Raw genomic sequence first — 23,947 nt, forward strand, 5'->3', positions numbered from 1 at the left:
ACCCGACAAACATATTTTCATTCCAAGTTTCGAGAGATGCTTAAAGGAATATTTTAATTAATTAACATGAAAAAATTTGCACCAAAACATCAAAATATGTCTAAAAATATTTTTATTCGTCTGCTTTTTGCACTTCACATTTCTATTTTCATCTCTCAACTAAAAACCTATCAAAGCTTCAAGTTTTTCACATATTTATATTATCATTTCACAAATAGACTCTCTCTCGAAAGATCAATAAAGGAAAAAAGCTGGTATAAAATTCGTTCAAAAAAACTTTTCCCTTCTTAAAGGAAAAAAAAAAGGGAGAAAGGGCACGTAAAGAATTACGTGTTTCACTTACATAAAACTTCGATCGTTGTCGACTCTATCATCGGTTTCATGTCCTCGGAACGTGTGACCGAGTTCTCGGCGTAACACTTGAACGTTCTTCCATTGTCGTACACAGAGGCCGTGAAAGCTAGGTAACCTATGGTCACCGACGTGCCATCCTCCTGCGAACACCAGAGATATATTAAATCGTCGATGGCGTCATTTGTTAACAGGGAAGATAGACCAATGTTCCCAACTTGTAATTCCTAACCTCGCTTTCTCTGCCCTTCCCTTCTCGCAATTTATTTTCGAGAACAGATTTTCTTAAATTAAATTATTTCTAATTTAGATTTTTCTTCCAATTCACCTTACCCTGTATTCATATACAATTATCAAAGTATATAACAATCCTTGAATCGAGGAGAATTTAAAATTACCTTCAACATCAATGTACAAAATAATACATTCACAACTTTATTTCCGGATTATTTTATCGATCCTAGCTATTCGACTTTCGACTACTCTCCACATACGAGGAGAGTCATCCAGAGAGTGCAATTATTTTAAAAACAATTCAGAATCCATCCAACGGCTTGCTTCGCCGATTCCAATCTCGCCTGTGGGGGAAAAAATCGAATCCAGAATCGAGAGTTTCATATTTCTTCGAAATTCGATTTCGGCGAAAAGGAGAGAAAATTGCGTTTGTTTGTTGTTTCGGCCGCGAACGCAAAACGGGCGCGAACAAAAGGAGCGGAGTGGAGGACGACGCGAGAGTGACCGCGCAATCTGGCCGCACAATATCTAGCCCCACACACACCCATCACTTTAATTATTTCGCCTCCTTTCACGCGATTGTTCCAGCGATCGGTGTCCATAGAGAAAAATGCTTCCTTTTAGGGAGGGCGGCAAGATAGCGGGGAACAATGAGTTAATCAATGGAGAGGCGCAATCAGACTCACCCTTTTCGCCTCCTCGCTCCCGATGCCGCTGATACATCCCGTGCAAAAATCGCAATAAAAGGATCACGGATGGATGGATGGAAAAGGGAATTCCGAGCTTTCTTTGCTCGGCGTTATCGCGCTGATTCCGCAAAATTTCGTTTCCATTCCAGTATTTTCTCGCGTATGCGATTGACGTGGTGGCTTGTTAATTATAACATTGGAGAAGGGAGGATCTATTCTTGATTTTCTTGTAGAATCCACGATCGAGGAAAGGTGTGATTATTCTATTTGAAGGAAGTGTGATTCTATTTTTTTTTTTTAATTCGATTCTCGAGAAGAAAATTGAATTTTATTCTACTTATTTCTTCCAGGTTTCATCTGTGGAGGATGGTCTTTGTAATTATCTAGTACGATCTACAAAAAGAGAAAAAAAAGGGGGATGGTTCTGACTGAAAGAGAGAGAAATAATTCGAAAATTGAATTTGGAAATTTTTTTCATTTGAAGTTTTATTTTTGAGAAAATTAAATTTGAAAATTTTATTTTTTGCAAGTTTTCATATATGTTCTCGTATTTGGAGGGGGGATGGGAGGAAGTCTTGTAATCACAGTACTGCTAGGGAAAGGTTGAAAAAAAAATAAAATAAGTCAAACATAAAACATTTTTTAAAACTTGAAGTTTCGTTATTAAGAAAATGAATATAAAAAATTTCTTTTATGATACAATTATGGAACAATTATTGACATAAATAATTTTAAAAAAGTTAATTTTGGAACAATGTAATAAATAAAAGTCAAAATCATTAATTGGGAATTCTTTTTCAAAATATTCGACAAAGTTTAATATTTTTTTCCTACAATTTTTTAAATTCAGACAATTAAGTTGGATTTTTCTGGAGAAAGTATACAGTATTTTAAAGTACTCCAACAATTGAGAAAAAGATTCTTTTACAAGAGAAATCTTATAAATTGAATTATAAAAATTCATTAAATGATAAAAATGATTCAAAAAAACATTCTAATTTTAATTTCAACGGAGAGAACAAAATTTGATCAGAATAATGCTTTAAAAATAATTAAAAAAAAAATCTTAAATTAATAATCTAATAACTTCCAGCTATCGTAAAATTCAATAATGTACTTCTTTTTACGAACAAGTGGAAAAATCGAAAGAAAAGAAGATTGATACAACTTTCACGTATCTATCCATCGTTCCACAATTTATTAGCCTATAAAATTTCATAAATCCTTTTTATTAAATTCGATAACGTCATTTTTCTTCATCTTTTTAATCCCTTTAATTTAAACAGTAACGATTTCATTAACGATTTCAGTAAACGATTCATTATTTATCATCTTTTAAAAATACAAAAATCATTATTAACATCCAAATTCCAAAAATTTCTTAACCCAATCAACGATTACTATTTTTTCAAATCTTAACTCGACAAATTACAATTCCATTGATCTGTTTCAACATAAATTGAACTGAACTTATATTTTTTTTTTAAATTTTCATACTCAAAAGAAAAAAAAAACAAAGATCGTCAAACCAGTTATATTCCTTCTATTTAAAAAAAATATCCTCATCCTCCAGAGTTGAGAGAAAAAAAAAGGGATAAACTTTAAGGAAGGCAAAGAAAAATACCAGCCATTCCTCCCGTTTCAACGCGTTTATATGTACTCTAAGCCCGGAAAAGACGAATGGCTCGCGCCTTCCGCTCCATAAATTGGCCGGTACATCGAAGACGAGCGGAAAGAAAGAAGGTGGATCGAAGTTGTCCACGCGGATCCACTTAATCTCGCTTAACACGGTTCGTTCGTGCATCGGCGAGCATTTGCGGCCTCTAATTACTTGGCTCTATGTAAATTCTGTCTGTTGCCACCACCGTTACACCACCGCCGCCACCACCACCCCCTCCCTCCCCCCCCCCTCTTACCCGCGATTCGATCGTTACGTCACCGGTGGTGCCATAATCAGCTACTCGGTAAACAATGCTAATTATGGCACCAGGAACACGCGAAACACCGCATAATGCAAATCTAAAATCGCGATAATGTAATTCCTGTTGGAACGATTAACGACTGATTAAATACGAAGACGAATCATCAGTTTGACGTGTAATGGTGCAATACGTAATGGCGCGTTGGATTGCGTTTAGGCAAAGATTTGTTTGATCGGATCAATTTTGAATTTTAATCGATCCATTTTATATTTGTGAATGGAAGAGTATTTTGATTATTTCTATCATTAGTCAAATAGAGCTTCTTCTTTTTTTTTTTTTAAATTGTGTGCACCATTGTGAAGGATCTTAAAAAAGTTAATGATTAATGATTGGTTGAAGGTGATTAGGAGGAATTAGAAATTTAGTAAAATTATATTACTTTTATATTGTATTCGTGCAATTTAAGTGTTTTAATTTTGTTATTAATGGATGGATCAAATGAATTTCTTTCTTTTTTTTTTTAATTATAAACGACTTTTAAACGAACTATTTTAAAGATTGATTTATCAAATTTTCTGTTATTTCAGAAATTTCATGGAAATATGAATATTATAAGTAAATTATTTCTATCCACAAGTCATTTTACATTATATAAATTCAAATACATTGTCTTATTTTAAAACAAAATCGTGATCACGTACAAATACACGTAAAAATAAACAACAAATTTTCTTTAAAAAAGAAACCAAAATTCTGAATTTTACTGAATAAAATTTAAAGGAATTTACTCAACTTCCCTTCTTCCATTCAATATCCCTTTTTCTTTCAACGATAGACAATAGATTATAATTCGTATCAATTAAATAATCTCTCTTATAAAATAACAAACAATCTAAATCACATTACAACTACTTCAAACCATAACTTAAAAACAACTTGATAAACCAACATCACAAATAATACAAAAGAATTGAAAAAAAAAAACACGAAGCGAAAAAGACAATAAAGAGTGAAACGGATGACGTATAAAAAAGAAACAAAAACAAAAAAGAAGAAGCTGATCGATTGACATAAGTTAAGACGATCCTATTTCTTATTCACCCAATCCAAAGTCGGAGCGACTTTATAGCCGCGGATATTGCCATAATGGATTTATGATGGCTGCTATCCCGTACACATTCCCTCCCCCCTCTCCCATATATACGCGCGCACGCGTTATTACGAGGGACACGAAATGACGCATAATGATTTTCCGATGCGACAACCCCGGGAACATCGCCATTTCATCTGTGAAATCACTTTTTCATACGCGACAACCGACACCCGCCCGACTACTCTCCATGTTCACGCGCCGATATACGATGAATAATCGTCGGCCGGAAATTTCACGAGCGTGAAAATTTTCATTTTCACGGGAGAGAAGAGGGGAGGAGGAGGAGAGGTGGCTGATTTCAACGCAGTTTACAGATCACGCGGAGTAGCAGCGGTGGTATTATTTCGACGAACGTGCGGCCGGACTCGTTTGACTCGATTTCGACACGAGGGCGACGGGTGTAATGAGATTGAATTGATCGAATTTGGTGGGCGCGCGCCACGTGTCCGTGGTGGAAAATGATCGTCGTTCGATGTTTGTCTCGTGATCATATCAACTTACTACGTTACATGACGGACGGTCGATTGAATAACTTTATCGCGTGAAACATTCGCGCGCAACTATTCCGCTTCGTGTCACCCGATTATTCTACGCGTAGTTTGTTTTCATCGTCGCGAATGTGCGTGTGTGTATAATAACACGCGCGCTTTGAAGAACGTTTTGAATTGCGTAGAGTATACGGGGAGTGTAAGATTGTTTATTGTAAATTTTTGATGAATTTATTATATTTTCAAGATTAACTGTTAACTGATAGACATTTTTTTTAATTATTGCGCGTGTAAAAGAGGAGGTAAAGGGTTTACGAAAAAACTATTTGTGAATTTAAAAATTAAAATTCATTTTGAATATGAGTCGTTCAGAAAGTAATTATATTTTGTACATTCACTTTTTCAAATCTTACGAATCGTTTTATTTTGCAATCGATCCTATTTTCATTTATCCAATTGTATTATTAAATTGTATCACGTGTATCAGATTTTTCACGGAACGATGAAACGAGAAATCGGAGGGCAAAGCTAGTAGAATACTCTTCTCGGCGACTAATCGAATTAATTCGGAGCGAACGATCCGAAGAAATCACGGAGGGGGAGGGAGTCGAAATTCGCGCCAAGTATTTCTGCATTTGAATAATTGCTTTCTCGCTTCGCCTATTCACCAACTGCGAATGTCTGTGTTTATTCGCCGGCCGAAAGTAGTTTATTGCTCGTGAACTGGGTAGGAACACTTTGTTACTTGAAATACGCGTGAAAACGCGAACTTTCAACGATGATCGTTCGATCGATCGAAAGGGGAAAACTTGATGGAAGAAACGCCGTTCTTCGGAAATTTCAATAATAGAAATAATAAAAACGTGACTCTAAAATTTAAAAAAATCGGAAACTTCAATTTGTGACATTTAGATCGATACTCTAGGGAGAAGAAAATATGATAATAATGAGATAATATATATTCGACAATGATAAAACGTTGTGGTATAGTGGTGGAATTCAATTGTGAAGGAATTGTGATGTCAAACGAAATGTATAGCAATTTTCGAATCTTTCTCGAGACACGATTTCCTTTTGTAATTTCATGAAAAATTATTTTTTAATGGGATAAACGTAATATTTTAGATACAAATCGATACGATAATTTTTCAAATATATCGTTAAAAGTAACTAAAATGATATAATAAGAATAAAAAGTTTTTGTAATTTTCTGTAATACTCACATTCTCTTCCACTTTTGTCTCGAACATGTCGAACCTGTCACTGGCGTTCAAATACTCGGTACCATTCTGCCAAGTTATGTTCGCGGCTGGCCTGGCTGCTCGCACCGTGCATTGAAGCAGGATTTTCGTCCCCTGCACCACGTGACCCACCACCCCGGCTAAATCCATCTTCAACGGTCGAACTGGAAAAGATGTCTTGTTTAAATATTTAAGACTCTGTTAGAGGGGAGATAAAAATCGAGGGAAAAAAATATATTGGGAACGTTTATAAATATTTAAATTACACGTGAAATTATTTTGGAATATTTATTATCGAAAATATTATTTTCAAATTCTCTCAATTTTCTTAAAATCCTTGAGATTTCGAATTGTCACATTTTCTAAACTCAAAAATTCCTCCATCATTTTTCAAATCTAATTCTTAGATTTTCAAATCCTTCGACTTTCACGTTCCAAATCTCTAAATTTTTACACTATATTCATCATTTCAATATATTTCCTCATTTCACAACATCATCTCACCCTGTTACTCAAAAATCCAAAGCACCATTATTAGAACAACGCTCGATCCACTCGAAATCGTATGAATTTCACAGAAGCAGAAGAAATCAAATGAAATCAAATTCGAGCTGAAATAAAGGACGAGCGGTGACGCGTTATTCTGAAAATCCAATTATCGTGTTACGCCGACTCCGACAGTAATGGAACATTTACCTTTTTTTCATATGAAACCGTAACTCTGATTCATGACACGTTCCCCATGCGTGTACACACATTTACACGGGGAAATATACAGAGCTATCTGAGTATAGACGATCTAATGCAATATCCAGGCTGAGCCGCCGTCTGTATCTTGCATCTTCTATAAGAATAATATAAAGGTGTTGCAAGATGCAAGGTGAGACAGCTGTAAGGTATGGGGGATGGGGGTAAGATCGAGAGCGTTGGGGGAGGAGTTGAATAAAGAGGAAGGATCGATGGATGGACGAGGCGTGCCGGAAAATCAGAAAGTCAAGTTGCATCAAGAAATTCGAGGGAATCCCTGCCTCGGGGGCAGATTTTCATTCTTTTGCTTCGTACTTTTTCTCCAACCCGTGTCTCTTTCTCTCTTTCTCCGAGACAATACTTGAAAGAAGAAAATTCTTTTCCTCTTTTCGTGGAATTTTGATTAGAATTTTTTTGTTATTAAGCTGAAATTATTGGTTATTTATTAGTTTAGATTTTCGATGATAATTTTAATCTTTCTTTTTTCGTTTCCGCGTGAAACATTGAAATTTAATTTCGATTTAAATATATAAATCTCGAAGAATAAAAATTTAAATCGTGTACGAATTTAAACGATGATAATTCGATTTCAATGTAATTATCGTAGTAAAATTAAAACCGTATATTCGTTTAATTTCAAACTTTTGTCCCTTCTCTCATTATCAAGTTCACGTTTCCGACTTTAGAACGGTTTCAACCGATTATTCTCTCTAAAACTCCCCTGACGCGTGTTCCGTTTACTGCACTCACCAAAATTCCTCTTTTATGCATTAACCAATCTTAAGGGCATCAACACACAGAATAATACATTCAACTCCATATTTTGAAATCCAAAATGTACATACGTTTCCAATCTTGATCCATTTCAAAAAATATTTCAAAAAAATTCATATGCTTATCAATGTCCATAAAAATCTATATATAAATATATTTATTCCATTGTTATTTTATTCACATTCATCCAGAAGAAGAAAATCGATATTATTTTTCAAACTCACTCGTTCATTCTTATAAAAACTTTAAAATAGCCAAAGTATCCTTTATCTATATTTTCAATCAAACGAATATCGTGTAAACGCTCGATTCCATCAGACTGCTATCTTAATTAACACCGAGATCGGTATTAAACGACAAAATAATAATTCGTTTCCATAAACGATATTCGTTACAACAAACAGAGACGTCTGGAGAACGGATATCAGAATCGAGCAACGTATCGGATAATTGGACAAAAATCGAAGTCCGGGGACGGGTGTCCGATAAACGAATCAATCGACGTGCGACCACGTTTTATCTCCGCGATATCGTTTTCGTTAACGTTTTTCCCCTCCCCTCCCTCTTCCTTCCTTCCTTCCTTCACCCTTTCGGCTTGATTAAACGCACCCTCGCTTTTCCGCTCGTATTTTATTCGCTCCGATTTGACAACGTCCCCTTACCATGAAACTTCAATCGAACAATTTCTATAATTCCTTTGAACCGTTTTATTACCATCGATGGAATCGTACACGCATTCGACAGGGGGATATCCCTTTCTTGATATTTATTTAGCTTATCGATATTGTTATGTAAGAAGGATTTTTTAAATTAATTCTAAATGTTTATATTAAGTGGAATATATATAGATTCTTTGCTTGTAAATTTTAGAAATGCTTGTTAAATAATTTGGAAAGAGCTGAGCGTACGACTCTTTCACGACTGGTTATCCGTCGAATTAATATTGTGTCACTGACTCGAATACGGAGAACGAGGGGTCGATGTCGTCGCGCGTGTGTTTACTTCCAAACGGTAAACCGTGTATCGCACGAATGATTTTAACCGACTCGTCGAAATAATAATACTCGAATAATTATTCGAAAATAATTCTATCTAGTTGTTCGAGATACGCTTTTTACATTCGATATTATTTTTTAACACGACATAATAAAAAATTTTCTAAATAATTTCAGGAACAAAAATCATATATCGTAATAATAATAATTTATTATTTAAAAAAAAAATTATTAAAAATCAATCATCCTATATATCGTGAGATCAAAAAAAAAATTTCAAACGAATAAAATATCAGAATTAAAAATCATATACGTATATATATATATTTTACAAAAACTACAACCCTCTTCGAATTTCAGCTATAATTCTCATCGTGATCAGAGTTTGGCGATTATCCATCTCTGAAACTCTGAGATGACGAGGAGGGAGAGAAATGTTAAGCAAAAGACGAGGAAGTACGGCGAAGAAGAAGGAATATATTGTAATAATAATTAAATTTATTATTTCTTAAAAAAATCAATCATCCTACGTGTCGTGAGATCAAGGAAAAAATTTCAAACGAATAATATACATATATATATTTTACAAAAACCTTCTTCGAATTCCAACTACAACTCTCAGAGCACGTCATCGTGATCAGAGTTTCGCGATTATCCATCTCTAAAACTCTGAGGTGACGAGGAGGGAGAGAAATGTTAAGCAAAAGACGAGGGAGCACGGCGAAGAAGAAGGGATAAGAACAAGGAATATATCGTAATAATAATTAAATTTATTATTTCTTTAAAAAATCAATCATCCTATGTGTCGTCAGATCAAGGAAAAAATTTCAAACGAATAAAATACCAGAATTAAAAATCATATACGTATATATATTTTACAAAAACTACAACCCTCTTCGAATTCCAGCTGCAACTCTCGGAGCACGTCATCGTGATCAGGTGACGAGGAGGGAGAGAAATGTTAAGCAAAAGACGAGGGAGCACGGCGTAGAAGAAGGGATAAGCCTTTTGGAGGCGGCGGCTCACGTGCACGCAAGTTGTAAAATTTCTGAGTGGCCGGGCCACGTTTACGCGCTATCCCCGGATAAATCGTAAAATCACGGGCGGGGATTTTCGAAAAGCCGTCATAAAGTTGACGAGGGAGGTTTTTCGTTTCGGAAAGAAAATAGGAGGGGAGAAGAGGAGGGGAAAGATGGGAGAGGAGCCCGATTTTTTGTCGTCCATCTGTGTAATTGAACTGCGACGCGTGACAATTTACTTTCTTTTGTTCGCCGGATAACAGAAGGACTTCGATGGAAATAAGAAAATTGTTGGCGATGAAAGATTGGAGGTTTTTTTCTTTTTTCTTGAATAAATATTTCATAGATTTTTATGAAAGTTAAGCTAATCTTATTTTTCTTTATTGGGGCAAGGTTAGAAATGATTGTACTCGCTTATTTGCGTTGATTAAAATTCTGCATTCTACGTTTTATCGAAAACGTCGACTTCAAGGTGAAAGAAATTGTTATCACAGGAAAATTTTTAAACGACCGTCATATCTCGAATATCGCAATTTGTTCAAGGTTTCTAGAATAATATTTTCATCTTTTGAATAAATAAATTTAAAGGTCAATCTTGGCGAATTTATCTTCGCGTTTAATCTTTCTTCGAATATAAAGTAGCCTCTAGTTTTCTTAATAAATTATTATTATTATCAAAATAATGCGTAAACAGAGAAACGGTAGGGGGATTGCAAAACGGGCAACGCTTCATGTGAGTGTTATTAAGGCTAATCCAATTATCAAGTAACAAACAAGCTGCGATAATCTCATCTCGTCTCCCTATTGTTAACTGCTATTTCGCTTTACCCGTGACAGAAGATTGATGACATGCAATCTTGCATGTCTACCAATTTAATTTTAATGAAGTTTCCGATCACGTGAAGGAACTCGAAGGTAAACACCAAGTTTTTGAAAAAAACTTTCCATCACCTGTATAATAAAACGCATCAAACTTATTATTATTATAACCGATTATAAACTTTACCAATCACCATACACTATAGAAAAAATATAAAACGTTTAAATCTTCACCAATCTTTCCAAATCATCCGTTCACATTGATTTTAAAAAATCCTTCGAAATCAATATCGACGAACGACTATACATCTCATCTTCCCTGTCTAAATCTCTTTCTCGCAACAGAATCATAAAGAATCCGTCCGTCTCGGTGAAAATATACATCCACGAAACGAGCTATTTCTTGCCGCTCTTACTTCCAACCTTTTTCCCCTTCTTCTGCGTCGTCCGCAAGCTCAATTTCCGGTCGGCCGAGATACTTAGTCCCGCCACTCGACGTCGTTTCCCGTACCGGTCGAGGAAACATTAAAAAGTTCACGTGCGAGAAACGTTCTCCACTCCGCTACGAGAACCAACTTCTCCCCTCTCTCGTTCCTCTCTCTTCTCTTTCTTTTTTTCCTCGACGCAACGCTCGAGGGAGGGGGAGATAATTCTCGGGGCCAGAGCGGGCAATCAGCGAAACGACGCAGAGGAAGAACGTGAAAAGAAAGGCTGGAAATAGAGAGCGAACAGGGAATCTAATATCGAGGATTGCATTTGCCTTGAACCTCCGCTTCCCCACTTGCCTCCTCTCTTCGACAAACGCGGTCTCGAAAGAGGGAAAGAGAGAGAGAGAATGATAAAGATTCGTTTTCCTTTCTTTCTTTCTTTCATCCTTTGCTCTCTTATTATTTAACGAGCAGCACCCATAGTTTCGCCAATTGTGCGCGCAAACACGTTCGCATTCGCGGGGTTTTTTCGAAGAATAATAGGGAAATTTCTCCGAGGGGGTGATACGATTATCTCGAGACAATTGGAGGAGAGGGAAAGTGATTTTGATAAAGCAAGGAAGAGGAGAGTTTGAAACGCCGCTTTTCAGATGGTTCCTCTCTTCAGAGAAACTTTTCCTTCTTTCTCTTCCAATTAGATTTGCTCAGGATTTATTATATTTTCGTTTTAAATTGTTATAATTGGATGGATGGTTTTTCTTGTCGATTCGTGCCATTAAAGTTTGATAGCAAAAAAAGATTATTCTTTTAGAAAAAAAAAAAAAAAAAAGGAATTTGAAAAAATTGTTTTAATATTAAGTGAATGTAAAAATTCTTCAAAATACTATTTTGCTTCGTCCAATCCCTTTTCTTTCTTCTGTTAATTCCGTATCGATTTGAGTTTACTCTTCAACCAACTCATATTAGCACATCTTCATCCCTTAAACTGCGAAACTACTTTCTCTCCTTCCTCCTGATCGATCATTTTTACTACGCCTCAACGTTGTTCGCTCAATCCGATCAATTATCCTCGGCGATTTTTCCACCCCCTCCTCGAGGACGGTGGAAATTTTTTTAACGTCGACATCGGCTATCTGAGGAGGGGTTTGGCAAGCCTGAGTTTTCCAAGTCCCGGGGATGCGATTTCCGGCTCTTGTTTGCCGCTAAGAGGCAGCGTGTCTGCAAACTCCTACTACACCCTGTCTTTCGAGGCTTTTTTCTTTCTTTCTTTCTTTTTTTCGGAACTTTCCAGCTGAGACTTTCGCAGATATCGTGGCAACGATTCCACTTTAAGTCCACGACAAGTCGTTAAAAGCGGCTTACTTAATCGATTTATTCGCGTATCTTTTCTTTCCTTTCCTTTTTCGAGGAAAAGGCAAGTTTCGAGATGGACGCTTTGGTGAAAAGACACTGCTCCATCGATTCGATGGACATTTTGCGCGATTAATTCTAATTGTTATTCTTATAATTTGATAATAGAAGAAAAGTGTAAGTATAAAGAGTGGAATATTTTCTTAAAAAATTTTTTAGAAAATAAACTTGAAGTTTGTAAAATTATTTTCCTAACTTACTAAGAAATATATAATTATTTACTTTGTGATTCGAAACAGGATGAACAATATAATTTTATCTCTCTCATTCAATTATTTCCAAAAACCATCCAATAAAAGAAGAAGAAAGGAAATCGGATCCACAACCCTTCCCATTCACGAATCTTTTTTCTTCCATCCCAATCAAATAGGGATCATGTGCATCATCCAAGGAAAAGAAGAGAGAAACAGCCAATCGAATTCGTTACTGTGTCATATCTGGCCACAATTAGCCAGATCGAACAGGATCTGACCGGAATACGAAAGATGATAACTATATTAATTCAACAACAAGCAGTAAAGTCGATTTTCGCAGTTTCGTAGTAATTTCGAGTAATTTACGAGCAATCGTGGCTGCATAAACGCGTCCCTCTATTTCGAAATCAAAATTTGGCATGGAAACTGGACGCCTTTACCGAGCTCGTTAAATACGTAACAACCAAATGCAACTATTCTCAACCGTTTCTCCAGGATCAGGAAGAGGTCGCCTTTCAACGGGCGACACGATTTTTCCTCCTCCTATCCCTCTCCATGAAAAAGTTGAAACGAAAAAGTTGGTTAAAAAAAGAAAAAACGATGAAGTTTGTTGGCCGACACCCTATCAATAAACCACACAAGTCGAAAGTTTGGACATGATTGGTGGGATGTATTATTTATTTTGAACTGGAGAGTATTTTTACGAATCGTTTCGACGAATGTGGGATGTGTAATGGGATGAAATATTATGAGACGCGTATTTAATTGTATTTATAAATATCATAAACCGTATCTGATTTGTTGGAGCGATTTGAAAGAATAGTTGAATTGTTTGAATTATATTTGGATTGTAGTTCATTATTGAATTAAAAATATCTCGTATTATTATAGAAATATATAATGGATTTGAATACTGATAAAAGGCAGTGGCTGATGAAGGAATAAAAGTAATTAAATTTGTTTCTATAAAAAAAAAAAAAAAGATTATTCCATTAGTAAAACATATCGCAGTTGAATATTTAATCATCGAGAGAGCAATCATATCGGGAGTATTTAAAAATTGAAGATTCTTATTAAAAATTTCGCATTGGGAAATTCTGACGAATCTTGATGAATCATTAAATACGTAAAAAGGAAGTCGATTTTAAAAATAACTCTCATTGGTAATTGAAAAAAAAGAAAAAAAATCAATATTTCACGAGAGACGAAATTGAATATGATCAACTTTTAATCGATATTTCTTAATTTTTATTCCATCGTTTCCATCTTTCGAATCTTAAATTTTAAATCGATGTTCGGCCGACATCGGTTAATCTTACTTAGCGAATTTCTACTTACACAAGATGTTTCCAATCAAGTTCACTTCATCACAGTCAACTTCCTGCAAACTCATAAACAAAGTTCGAGAGCCCCCATCGACTGCAAGAAGTATAGCATCTTCAAGTTTCATTGTGCAATTTCAATACGACCATCTGTTTCACGTACACACAGATATATCACACGTTAAAATAAATATTCCATCTCTGTTATTCTTTTCCTTGATTAATTATAATTTACTTATTTATGATAAGATTACATCAATCGATTAATTTTTATTGTTAAGTCTTCTAAATATTTTTAGATATTACGAGAATAAACAAAAATGGAATCTTCAGGAATCATACGTTAAATTATGCATTACGTTTGTCAATTAAACACGAAGTAATCTAAATAGTTATATCGTTAATTACACACGTCATACAATTTAATTGGAGCCGATTATTAAACGCGCATCACTTTTTGCGCGTGATTCACCTCCGCTGTAATATTCCTTCATTAATCCGAAATAAATAAATAATGATTAACGCGATTATATCAAATTCGTTGTTGGCACACGAAATAACAACACACGGTTGATTTGTAATAATTTAATATAGGGAGTGGTGACTTTAATTTATACTTGTTTAATTTTAATTGTTCACTTTGGTAAAAATATCTTCGATTAATAATATCTCTCTTCCTCTTGTGTTTAACAATTTAATAAATAAATAATAAACGTTGATATATATTTACATTCATATACAACAATTTAAGTTCTTCAAGTGAATTATAAATATATATAATCATGCAATTGGAAAGTATTTTAAAAGATCCTTCCAATCTAATATATTAAACCATAAACACGTTCGCATAAACATTCGACCAAGGCTTCGAGTAATCAAGCACCGTGCTCGAGATTTCGTTCGAATAAACGCAGTTCCAATCAAGCAAGCAGAGAAAAAAGCCCTCATTCGCGCGAAATCAAAGACGAGGGATGGCTGCCTCGGTCCCGTGACAATTCGTCATTTCCCCTTCTTCGTCAAAGTCTTTCATCGGCTCGCTCTTACTTACACTTTGTAAAAGGAGAATTACTTCACACGACAAACTCTCCAGTTTTCCACGGAGAGCCTCAAAGTCCCGACTTATTCGCCTCTAAGTCGGTTCGCAAACGAAGATTCTTATACGATCCAACCAACTGATTATTGTCAAATTATTTATTCGTTAAATAACTTAGTCCTGCATTTTTTTCTCTATTCTTGAAAGGAACGTTTCAACAATTTTTCTTGCGAAAAAAAGACATCTTTTTCCAATGATATTGAAAGTTAGTCGATTTAAAGAATCTCTAATCACAATTCTTCGAATCATCCCCAATCGAATTTAAATTATTATTATACGCAGATACAAACAACGCTCGAAACAAAACTGTACTCTTCATCGATACGCACAAACATCGTTGAAATTATCAACCTTCCCCATCTTCCTTATCACCCTTCCCAACGCGCGTATCAATAAAATACTCGAGATCTCGGCTCGGAATCCGGTCATAAATCAAAATTTCTTTCCCCCTCGATAACGTTGTCCTGACGAGGAAACGATAGGAAGCGAAAGCTGGAAGTTGGAGGGGGGGACGAAGCTTTCGAGCAACTTTAACTCTTAATCTAGTCGCCGTTACCCACCGACGGTTTTGTGTTTCCCTCCACGAGCTATATACATGTATATATATATATATATATATATATATAAAACTTCGTGAAAAGTCTGGAGGGGGAAGAGGGGAGAGTCGGAAGACTCGGCGGAAACTTTTTGAATCGAGACAGGTAACTGGGCGCGCGATGGCGATTTGTTTCGCACGCGAGAAACGTGTATCAGCGATAAATTATTCTAATCTACGCCTCTGTCGCCGATTCCTCATTCTTTAATCTCCGTTCCGTGTTCGATTCTATCTTGGAGGGAGAATTTTCGGAGGGGAAATCTTCGATTTCACTTAGTCAGTGTCGGTAAGAGGGGAGGAAAGGGAATGATGAGGTTGTACCAGGTGTTGTAATAGGAGCGAACAAGAAATTTGAATATATATCATGAATTATTATCGATTAAAATGTCAGAATGATTTTTAAGGATCGTGACAATTATTTGTTATTGCAAATAATCGATCGATTATTTACAGGTTAGAACGAGATAGACTCGATATAATATATAACGGTATTTCATTTACATCGACAACTATCCTAAATCACAGAGCGCATTGGGTAATCCCAGTCAGTAGTTACGGGCTGATATAGATCAGGCATTCCACGCCGTGCCCCAGTGATCCATACTTAATATTAACCCTACAGCGTTGTACAGCGAGATACGGGATGCGATACAGGATATATCGTCTCAATGGTATCTTCTATTTTACCAGGATTAAAGATGCGTATCTTGGATAGAAATTCGCGGCACGATTTCGATTTCATAAATAGACGTGGAAATTATCACCATGTACGTAACTCAAATTCGATTTAAAAAAAAAAAAGGAGAGGAAACAATTATCGAAAATCATTATTATTATTATTATTAAATAATATTGCGACGATTACTCGACGGAGATAAATGGAGAGAAATTCAGGGAAGAAAGGCGCGAATCGAGAAGAGTGAAATCAAAAAGAGGAGAGAAAACTGACAGAAATAAATTACGGAATATTGCATTAAGGGAAAGTTGCGTTGAATGATATTCATTAGGGAGATGCGTTCATTTTTCACGACTTACCAAATTAAAAAAAAAAAAAAAAGGAAGAAAGGAAGGAAAGAAAGAAAGAAAGAAAGAATCTCGTGTGTTATGGATGGAATGCTCGGCGAAAAGAGGGGAGGAATGGAAAGATGTAAAAAAGGAAAAGGAGGGGAGGAAAGCCAGCGGGGAATTGAATGAAATTACAAGCGAAGGGGCACACATTTCGCACACGAATTTTAACGATCATAGTTTCAACGAAAAAGACTTTTTTCACCCCGGTTTGATTTATGACTTAAAAGTAGCAAGAGATCGTAATTCACCGACGATTCTGATTCCCTTTTCGCTTCGTTTATAATTCATAGATCACGCTTAACTTTCGTAAACTTTACGCTGCGAGAATTGAACGTTGAGGAAATTCTTGGTATCATCCGAAAAACATTAATCTTCCCTTACCATCCATTATCCACCGTTGGTGGATTGGATTGGCGGAAATCGTAACTCGTTATTTAATCTTCCCTTTAATGTTCGAATCATCCCATCTTTTGAACACTGCTCTTGACGACACCTCTCTCTGAACACTGCTCGACTCATGGACCGATTTATCTTCGACTTTGTTTCCCGTGTACACGCGTCACACGTGCGAAATGCAATGTGTTCACAACTTTAAACGGAACGGTCCACCATTTCGTCGTTCTTGCACACACACGTGCACACAATGGGTCTCGATTAAATTTACACGACCCCACTCTTCGAGGCCAAGTTCCTCGAAGCCGCGGTTTAGATCCACGCTGACAATGGTTGGTGTAATGATTCTCGGCTGTTGAGTCAGCCACGAGTTAAGACGAAAATCCCTTGGAAAGTGTCAAAGATCTTAACATCGAGGAAAATATCTACTTAATAACGATATCTCCTCTGAATATCAATTCCTACGATATCTAAAATTCTATATATATATATATATCTTCAATAATTCCAATGGAATTGCAGCAAGGATTTATTTCACCATTTCATATCCCTCTTTTGAAAAAAAAAGAAGGAAAAGAACTAATATCTGAGAGTAAATCTCGTTGAATAAAAAGATCAAGAAATCTTTAAATTGCTCCGCGAAAATAATTTACTTTGTTCAAAGCGGTTGTCTCGTGCATACACAGGGAGGAAAGGAAATGAAAAAGTTTGCAAAAGCTATAAATTCAATTTCGAGATGTTCAGAACGATTTCTATACCTTCTATCCTTCTGAAAGGGAGAGCGTTCAATTCCGGAGCGGAAACAATCGCGTAGAGGGAGGGACGAGGGGCACGCACGAAAAGAATGCTAAGGAGGGCGCAAGGGGATCGTATTTCACACCCTTTCGAGACTTCCTCTTCCTCCTGAAAAGGAGATCTCTAGACGAGATGTCCAGATAAACGAATAACACGATTCGTTTCGAGGATTCGCCGGGATTATTCTCTCTCAGGATCGAGACGACGGATAAAAGAAAAATTATCACCCGCTTATCATTTGAAATTGTACACAAATGTGTATAACCAGGATTGTAAGATTATTTATCGATCATCAGAGAGATCATGGAGAATTTGAGCGAAGGAAAAGAATTAAAAATTTTGATACAAAAAGGATTGATAACGCGCACTTACCATGAACATCGAGCTTGATGTCGACGGTGAGAGGCTCGACGAGGGCTGTACTGTTGACTTTACACGTGAAAGTTGTATTGAGCTCGTCGCGTGTGATTTGCATCTGCAGCAAACTACTCGCGTTCCCTATTCCGCTCTCGGCTATCGTCGTCAAGCTGGACGCTGAAACAGGGCCGATCAAACGTGTGTTCAGATATGCGTTTCTATATCGAGTTTCTGCAGGGTACAACAAGGGGTCGATTGTTTGGGAATGATTTCGAGTATGAATCTGAGTATGAAGATGAGTGTGGAATTTGAGAGAGAGGATTCGTGATCCCTCGTGTTTCGAACGTTACACGTTTCCAAATTTTCGACTTTATATATAACTTTATAATAAACTCTTCTCAGATTATTCAATTTTATTATCTTCATACTTTTTCAATGAAATTCCAATTTTCTTTTTTTTTATGAAACTTAAAAAAACTTGAAAAATCGTCTCTTTCACAATTTCGATTATCTCAGGAATCAAGATTTCTCTATATATAATATCGAAATTGCGACACGAGTATCTAATATACTTCGTAACTCGATACGCCATGATTTGCTTGTAACCGCATAACATGAGCGACGGTTCCTATTATCGTAGAATACGCGTGACGAATACGAGATTCTTGTTTCTAAATAAGACCGATGGTCGGAATATATCGTATACGTTATATTCTATATCATACTCTTAAGAATCTTGTTAGTAAAATAATTTTCACGAGTAATTAAAGTTCTTATTACTTAAAAAGACTCACTTTTTTTCAGAAATATTCTTACGACGATTATAAAAAAAAGAAAGAGTCGTGGAAAAAAAGGGAAAGAGGAAAAAGATATAAGTATTGCGATTTCTCTTTAAACTTTACCTTCCACGGGTTGCTCGTTCTTGAACCACTCGACCGTAGGCACTGGCTTCCCCTCGCCGCTCTCGCAGTACAAGGAAATCACGGAGCCTTCGTTTATAGGCCCTAGAGTGGCGCCGGTGCTTAACGTCTTCCTCGTCGTCTCGTCGATGACACGTACGAATGCAGGCTGAACTGTGAAGAGAGAAGAACGAGAATTCGGTCAATTACACGGTTAAAAAGCGTCTTCGATTCGTTCTACTATTATTGGCTACTGTTCGGCACACACAGGCCGCTGTTTATCGAACAGGAATCTCACGTTGTTTGGTCAGGTCCCCCGTCGACTTCCTCGAAAGCAAACCGAACGATTCAATATTGATTGCGAATACAAGTACGCTTAGTTATAACAGTCGGTTTAATCCCCCTATCTGTATTAATCTCTCGTCGGTCGATTTGAAACTTAAGAATACGTATGTATTCTCGAGTTCTTTTTTAATTTGTTATATTATATTGTTCGTTTGTAATGCTTTTTAATAAATTTATACGAGAAAAAATTGGAGGAAAAATCGTGAGATGATTTATCCCGAACATATAAATTAATTTTTTAAATAATTGTATATTAATTGTTTAATAGAAACTTGATGAACATTATTTCAATACTCTTAATTAATCAAAATTAATGAAAGTATTGTAAATTCTTGAATTCTTAATTTGATTAATGAGAAAAGTTGTTTATCATATAAAAAAATAAATTAGATGGAATATATAATTTTTTGGTTGGAAATTTATCAGAGAAAATCAAGATTGAAAAATGGAAAAATGCCATTATCTTCTAAATGTCTATTATTGTACAAAAGTTCCTAAATAAATTAAATCATGGGATACAACTCTGAATTTCTCTTCTAAGAGTAACCTTAATTAATCTGAATTATTCTAAAATGATTTTGGACAGGAATTCAATTCTTGAATTTAAAATACATCCTTATATATATATTTCTAATTGTATCTCACATTATTAAATAAAAATGTAAGAATTAAATGTTATTAAATTTTATATCAAATTAATAATTAAACAATTTAATAAGACAGTAATGGCAAAACCTATAATATTCACACAAATTAAATGATGTACAGGTTTAAAATAACATGATCTAATTCTTTCTTCCTTAATCTGTTTTATTAAAATCAAATTTAATTTTGATGAAGAATAAGATAAATGGTACATTAAGATTTGAATTTGTGAAATGTTTTGAATGAAAGATTCCATGATATTCTTTAGTCGTGCATATTTTAATACAAACTCGGAAGATACAGGTGTAGAAATTGAAGACGGATATTCGAAATACAACAAAAGAATGACGGATTGACCGACGAATTTATGCGATAATAAATGTCAGGTTGAAACATATTTTCAAACATTTTGGAATAGACGAATATTTTGAAAATCTGTACGAAGGCTAAATGGCTATGTGATATATCCGCGAGTGTATGTACAGAAGAATAAATCTTCTCAAGGGTGAATACTTGGTGTAAAGTTTGGAAAGTTTGAGGGGGGTGGGAAAGTTTAGAGAGAAAAAGAAGGAGAAAGTTTCGATAGTATTAGAAAAACGAGTATTAGATGTATCTGGTTTCAATCATATTTATCTATTTATAGATACGTTAATATAATATTTTTAATAACGAAACACTTGTTTCGAAAAAATACAATAAAAAGATTGCAATACTTTTATATAAATGTTTTTGTCATTTTTCTATTTCAATTTCAACAATTTTCGTTTAAACTATTTTGATATGTAAAAAAAAAATTATTAATGATTTTATAAGAGAATTCACTAATTAAAAAAAATAAATAAATAGAATGCTATTAAAAAAAATTATTGGTCCATTTCCGATATAAAAACTGATTAAATTCTAGTAATAATTCAATTACCGATCGTTCAATATTTATTGAACGAAAATTTTGGAAGGAATATTGAAAATTCATATATATATATATTTATTTTTTTTTCTCCATTTCAACATTAATTGTGTCCAATATTCGGTGGAGAGAAAAAAAAAAATCGAAACGGTCGATTTTCCTCTCGCTCATATTTTAATTTATTTAAATTTCCGTTTAATTTCCTGTTCATCAATCTCGTTTCTCGTCGATTAATAGCTAATCGATATCGTCGCACTTCTAATCACGCGAACTCCCATAAATTTCGACTTTAATATCGAATATCAATCTCGTCTCACGCCTTTGTCTCACGAAAGAATATTTCGCTCGATTAACGAGTGAATAATGAACGTTCTAATAAATTTTCGATTAGCGAATAATCAACGAGATGTTTTTCTTTTCGTATAGTTTCATTAGTTGTATCCATTTCCAACAACTAAAACTGGAATTTGTTTGTTAATTTTGCTAATAATAATACACATTTTCCAAGAATAATTTAATATTACCATTATAAACGACGATTTATAAAAATTTTTTTAATTTTATTAAATTGTACGAGATATAGAGAGAGATATCATAAATTGAATTTTTGAAACTACAGAAATAGAAAAGTTTGTACAATTTTAATTTTCAAACAACTCGATGAACGTATCATGTATGATAATTATATTTTTTATTATTTATCAAAAATTTATCAAAATTTTATTATTTAAGCAACTCGTCGAAAATGCTAGAGTTTCTTCGTTACTCTAACGAAAACGATGTCGTGCATAATATGCGGCGCTGTCATGTTACACCCTTATTACATTTCCTCACCATATAGTTTCCTCAAACTTTAATCTTCCATTTCATATTATCATCAGATCTTGACACTTTTGAGTAAACTAACAAAGTATCGTTATATTCACTTTCATATACGTCACATCTCCCTCAAGTACGCAATGAATAATACAATTTTTTCCAAAAGTGTATACAATTCAATAATATCCTTTGTCTGCTCAAGTTTAATAATTAATACGTTAATTTTCACCAATATTATCCCTTTTCCTCTTCTTTCCTACTTATTCCTAGTTCCAACAACAAAAATTTTAAAACTTGTTCCTATCAAATTAAGAAGATTCTATCTCTGAACTCGACTTCCTTCTTCCAAAAACCCTTAAAAAGAAAACTCGAATTCGTCAACGTTCAAATCTACTGTTTTCACCAATATTATCCCTTTCTCTTCTCTTCATTTCTTTCCTACTTATTCCTAGTTCCACGACAAAAATTTTAAAACTTGTTCCTATCAAATTAAGAAGATTCTATCTCTGAACTCGACTTCCTTCTTCCAAAAATCCTTAAAAAACAGAAAAAAAGAAAACTCGAATTTGTCAACGTTCAAATCTATCGTTTTCACCAATATTATCCCTTTTTCTCTTCTACTTCTTTCCTAGTTATTTCTAGTTCCACAAGAAAAATTTTAAAACTTGTTCCTATCAAATTAAGAATATTCTATCTCTGAACTCGACTTTCTTCCAAAAACCCTTAAAAAAAAAAAAAAAAAAAAAGAAAACTCGAATTCGTCAACGTTCAAATCTACTATTTTCACCAATATTATCCCTTTTTCTCTTCTCTCCACTTCTTTCCTACTTATTCCTAGTTCCACGACAAAAATTTTAAAACTTGTTCCTATCAAATTAAGAAGATTCTATCTCTGAACTCAACTTCTTCCAAAAACTCTTAAAAAAAAAAAAAAAAAGAAAACTCGAATTTGTCAACGTTCAAATCTATCGTTTTCACCAATATTATCCCTTTTTCTCTTCTACTTCTTTCCTAGTTATTTCTAGTTCCACAACAAAAATTTTAAAACTTGTTCCTATCAAATTAAGAATATTCTATCTCTGAACTCGACTTCCTTCTTCCAAAAACCCTTAAAAAACAGAAAAAAAAGAAAACTCGAATTCGTCAACGTTCAAATCTACTGTTCACGACACACTTAACCCCATTCACCGGTAGTATCAAACTTTATCGCGCCTTCAACACAAACTTCACCCCAATTCGACAAAGCACCCTCTTCCATTCCCCCTAACATTTCGTTCAACGCCATTCACACCCACCCTTACTCCCTCCCCCTTTCGCAACTGTGAAACCAATGGCGACACTTTCATCGAAACATCCCATCTAAACAGAGAACTAAGAATACCGCAAGTTATTATTCACCACTCCGGTCCAACTTCCGTTGCACACTCGAAGCCAGTCGCAGGTAAATCGTGCGGAAAACTTGGACGGATCATAATACCCGGAAGATCCTCCTCCTTGTCCGGTGTTTCCCTCTTTCCCCCCCTCCCTCCCTCCTCTCCACACCCTACTGAACTCAATATCTCCCCAATGAAAGGCACGTCTGCGGGGACGTTTGAAACCCCGGTTCTTTTTTTTTCTTTTTCCTTTTTTTTTTTTTTTTTTCAATTCAGGATTCCCTTGGACACGGTCGGCCATTGTGCGAGAGGGATGGGGGGCGGCGAAGGCGCGGGGTCGGTTTGAAAAAAACGAGGCGGACCAGGTTTTTTCTCGGGCCCGGGCTATGAATAAACTTTTCAACGCGTGCAAGTGCCGCTTCCGGGTACGGAGCCCCGGCTGAATTCACCGCGAGCCACTGAATGTCAAGTAACTGTTTTCCCTGGGAAAATTCATCTTGCGAATTTACGGCGACTTTTTATCGGCGAGTCGAAGGGGAAGCGTGTGCGCGGACTTGGAGGATCGATTCAGTGATGGACAGCCGCGGATGACGGCTTTGAAGAAATTTTATTCTTTCTTTTTATCGTTCGTGTTGGAGTTATATATATAGAGAGAGAGATGACAATTCAAGAGATAAGGAATCTAGGAATGTATTTGATATATCTCTTTGGATTTAATAAAAATTAGAAAGAGAAATAAGTAATTTTGAGATCGTGAATCTTTTTATAGATATCTGTCCTTTTATTATTTATTCTAGAATAAATAGAATCCTAATCTCGTCGCAAAAACGACAGATGGAATTATTTAGGAGACAGTGTGTAGTATGAAGTAT

The 23,947-nt window shown here is 35.2% G+C and overlaps 1 protein-coding gene across 10 annotated transcripts in view; it reads right to left on the reverse strand.

Annotated features, from left to right (window-relative positions):
• Positions 1-23,947, reverse strand: part of LOC412893 (hemicentin-2) — a 395,106-nt gene that overhangs the window by 61,478 nt on the left and 309,681 nt on the right. For all 10 annotated transcript variants that reach the window (XM_016915061.2, XM_016915064.2, XM_016915060.2 and 7 more), the window contains 4 exons: positions 18,990-19,160; positions 18,103-18,264; positions 6,061-6,242; positions 344-494 (listed from right to left, as the gene is read on the reverse strand). In XM_016915061.2, the coding sequence (XP_016770550.2) occupies positions 344-494; positions 6,061-6,242; positions 18,103-18,264; positions 18,990-19,160 (666 nt within the window). The remainder of the gene's footprint in view (positions 1-343; positions 495-6,060; positions 6,243-18,102; positions 18,265-18,989; positions 19,161-23,947) is intronic.

The sequence above is a fragment of the Apis mellifera genome, linkage group LG11 (genome assembly GCF_003254395.2).
Source record: "Apis mellifera strain DH4 linkage group LG11, Amel_HAv3.1, whole genome shotgun sequence".
Lineage (NCBI taxonomy): Eukaryota > Metazoa > Arthropoda > Insecta > Hymenoptera > Apidae > Apis > Apis mellifera.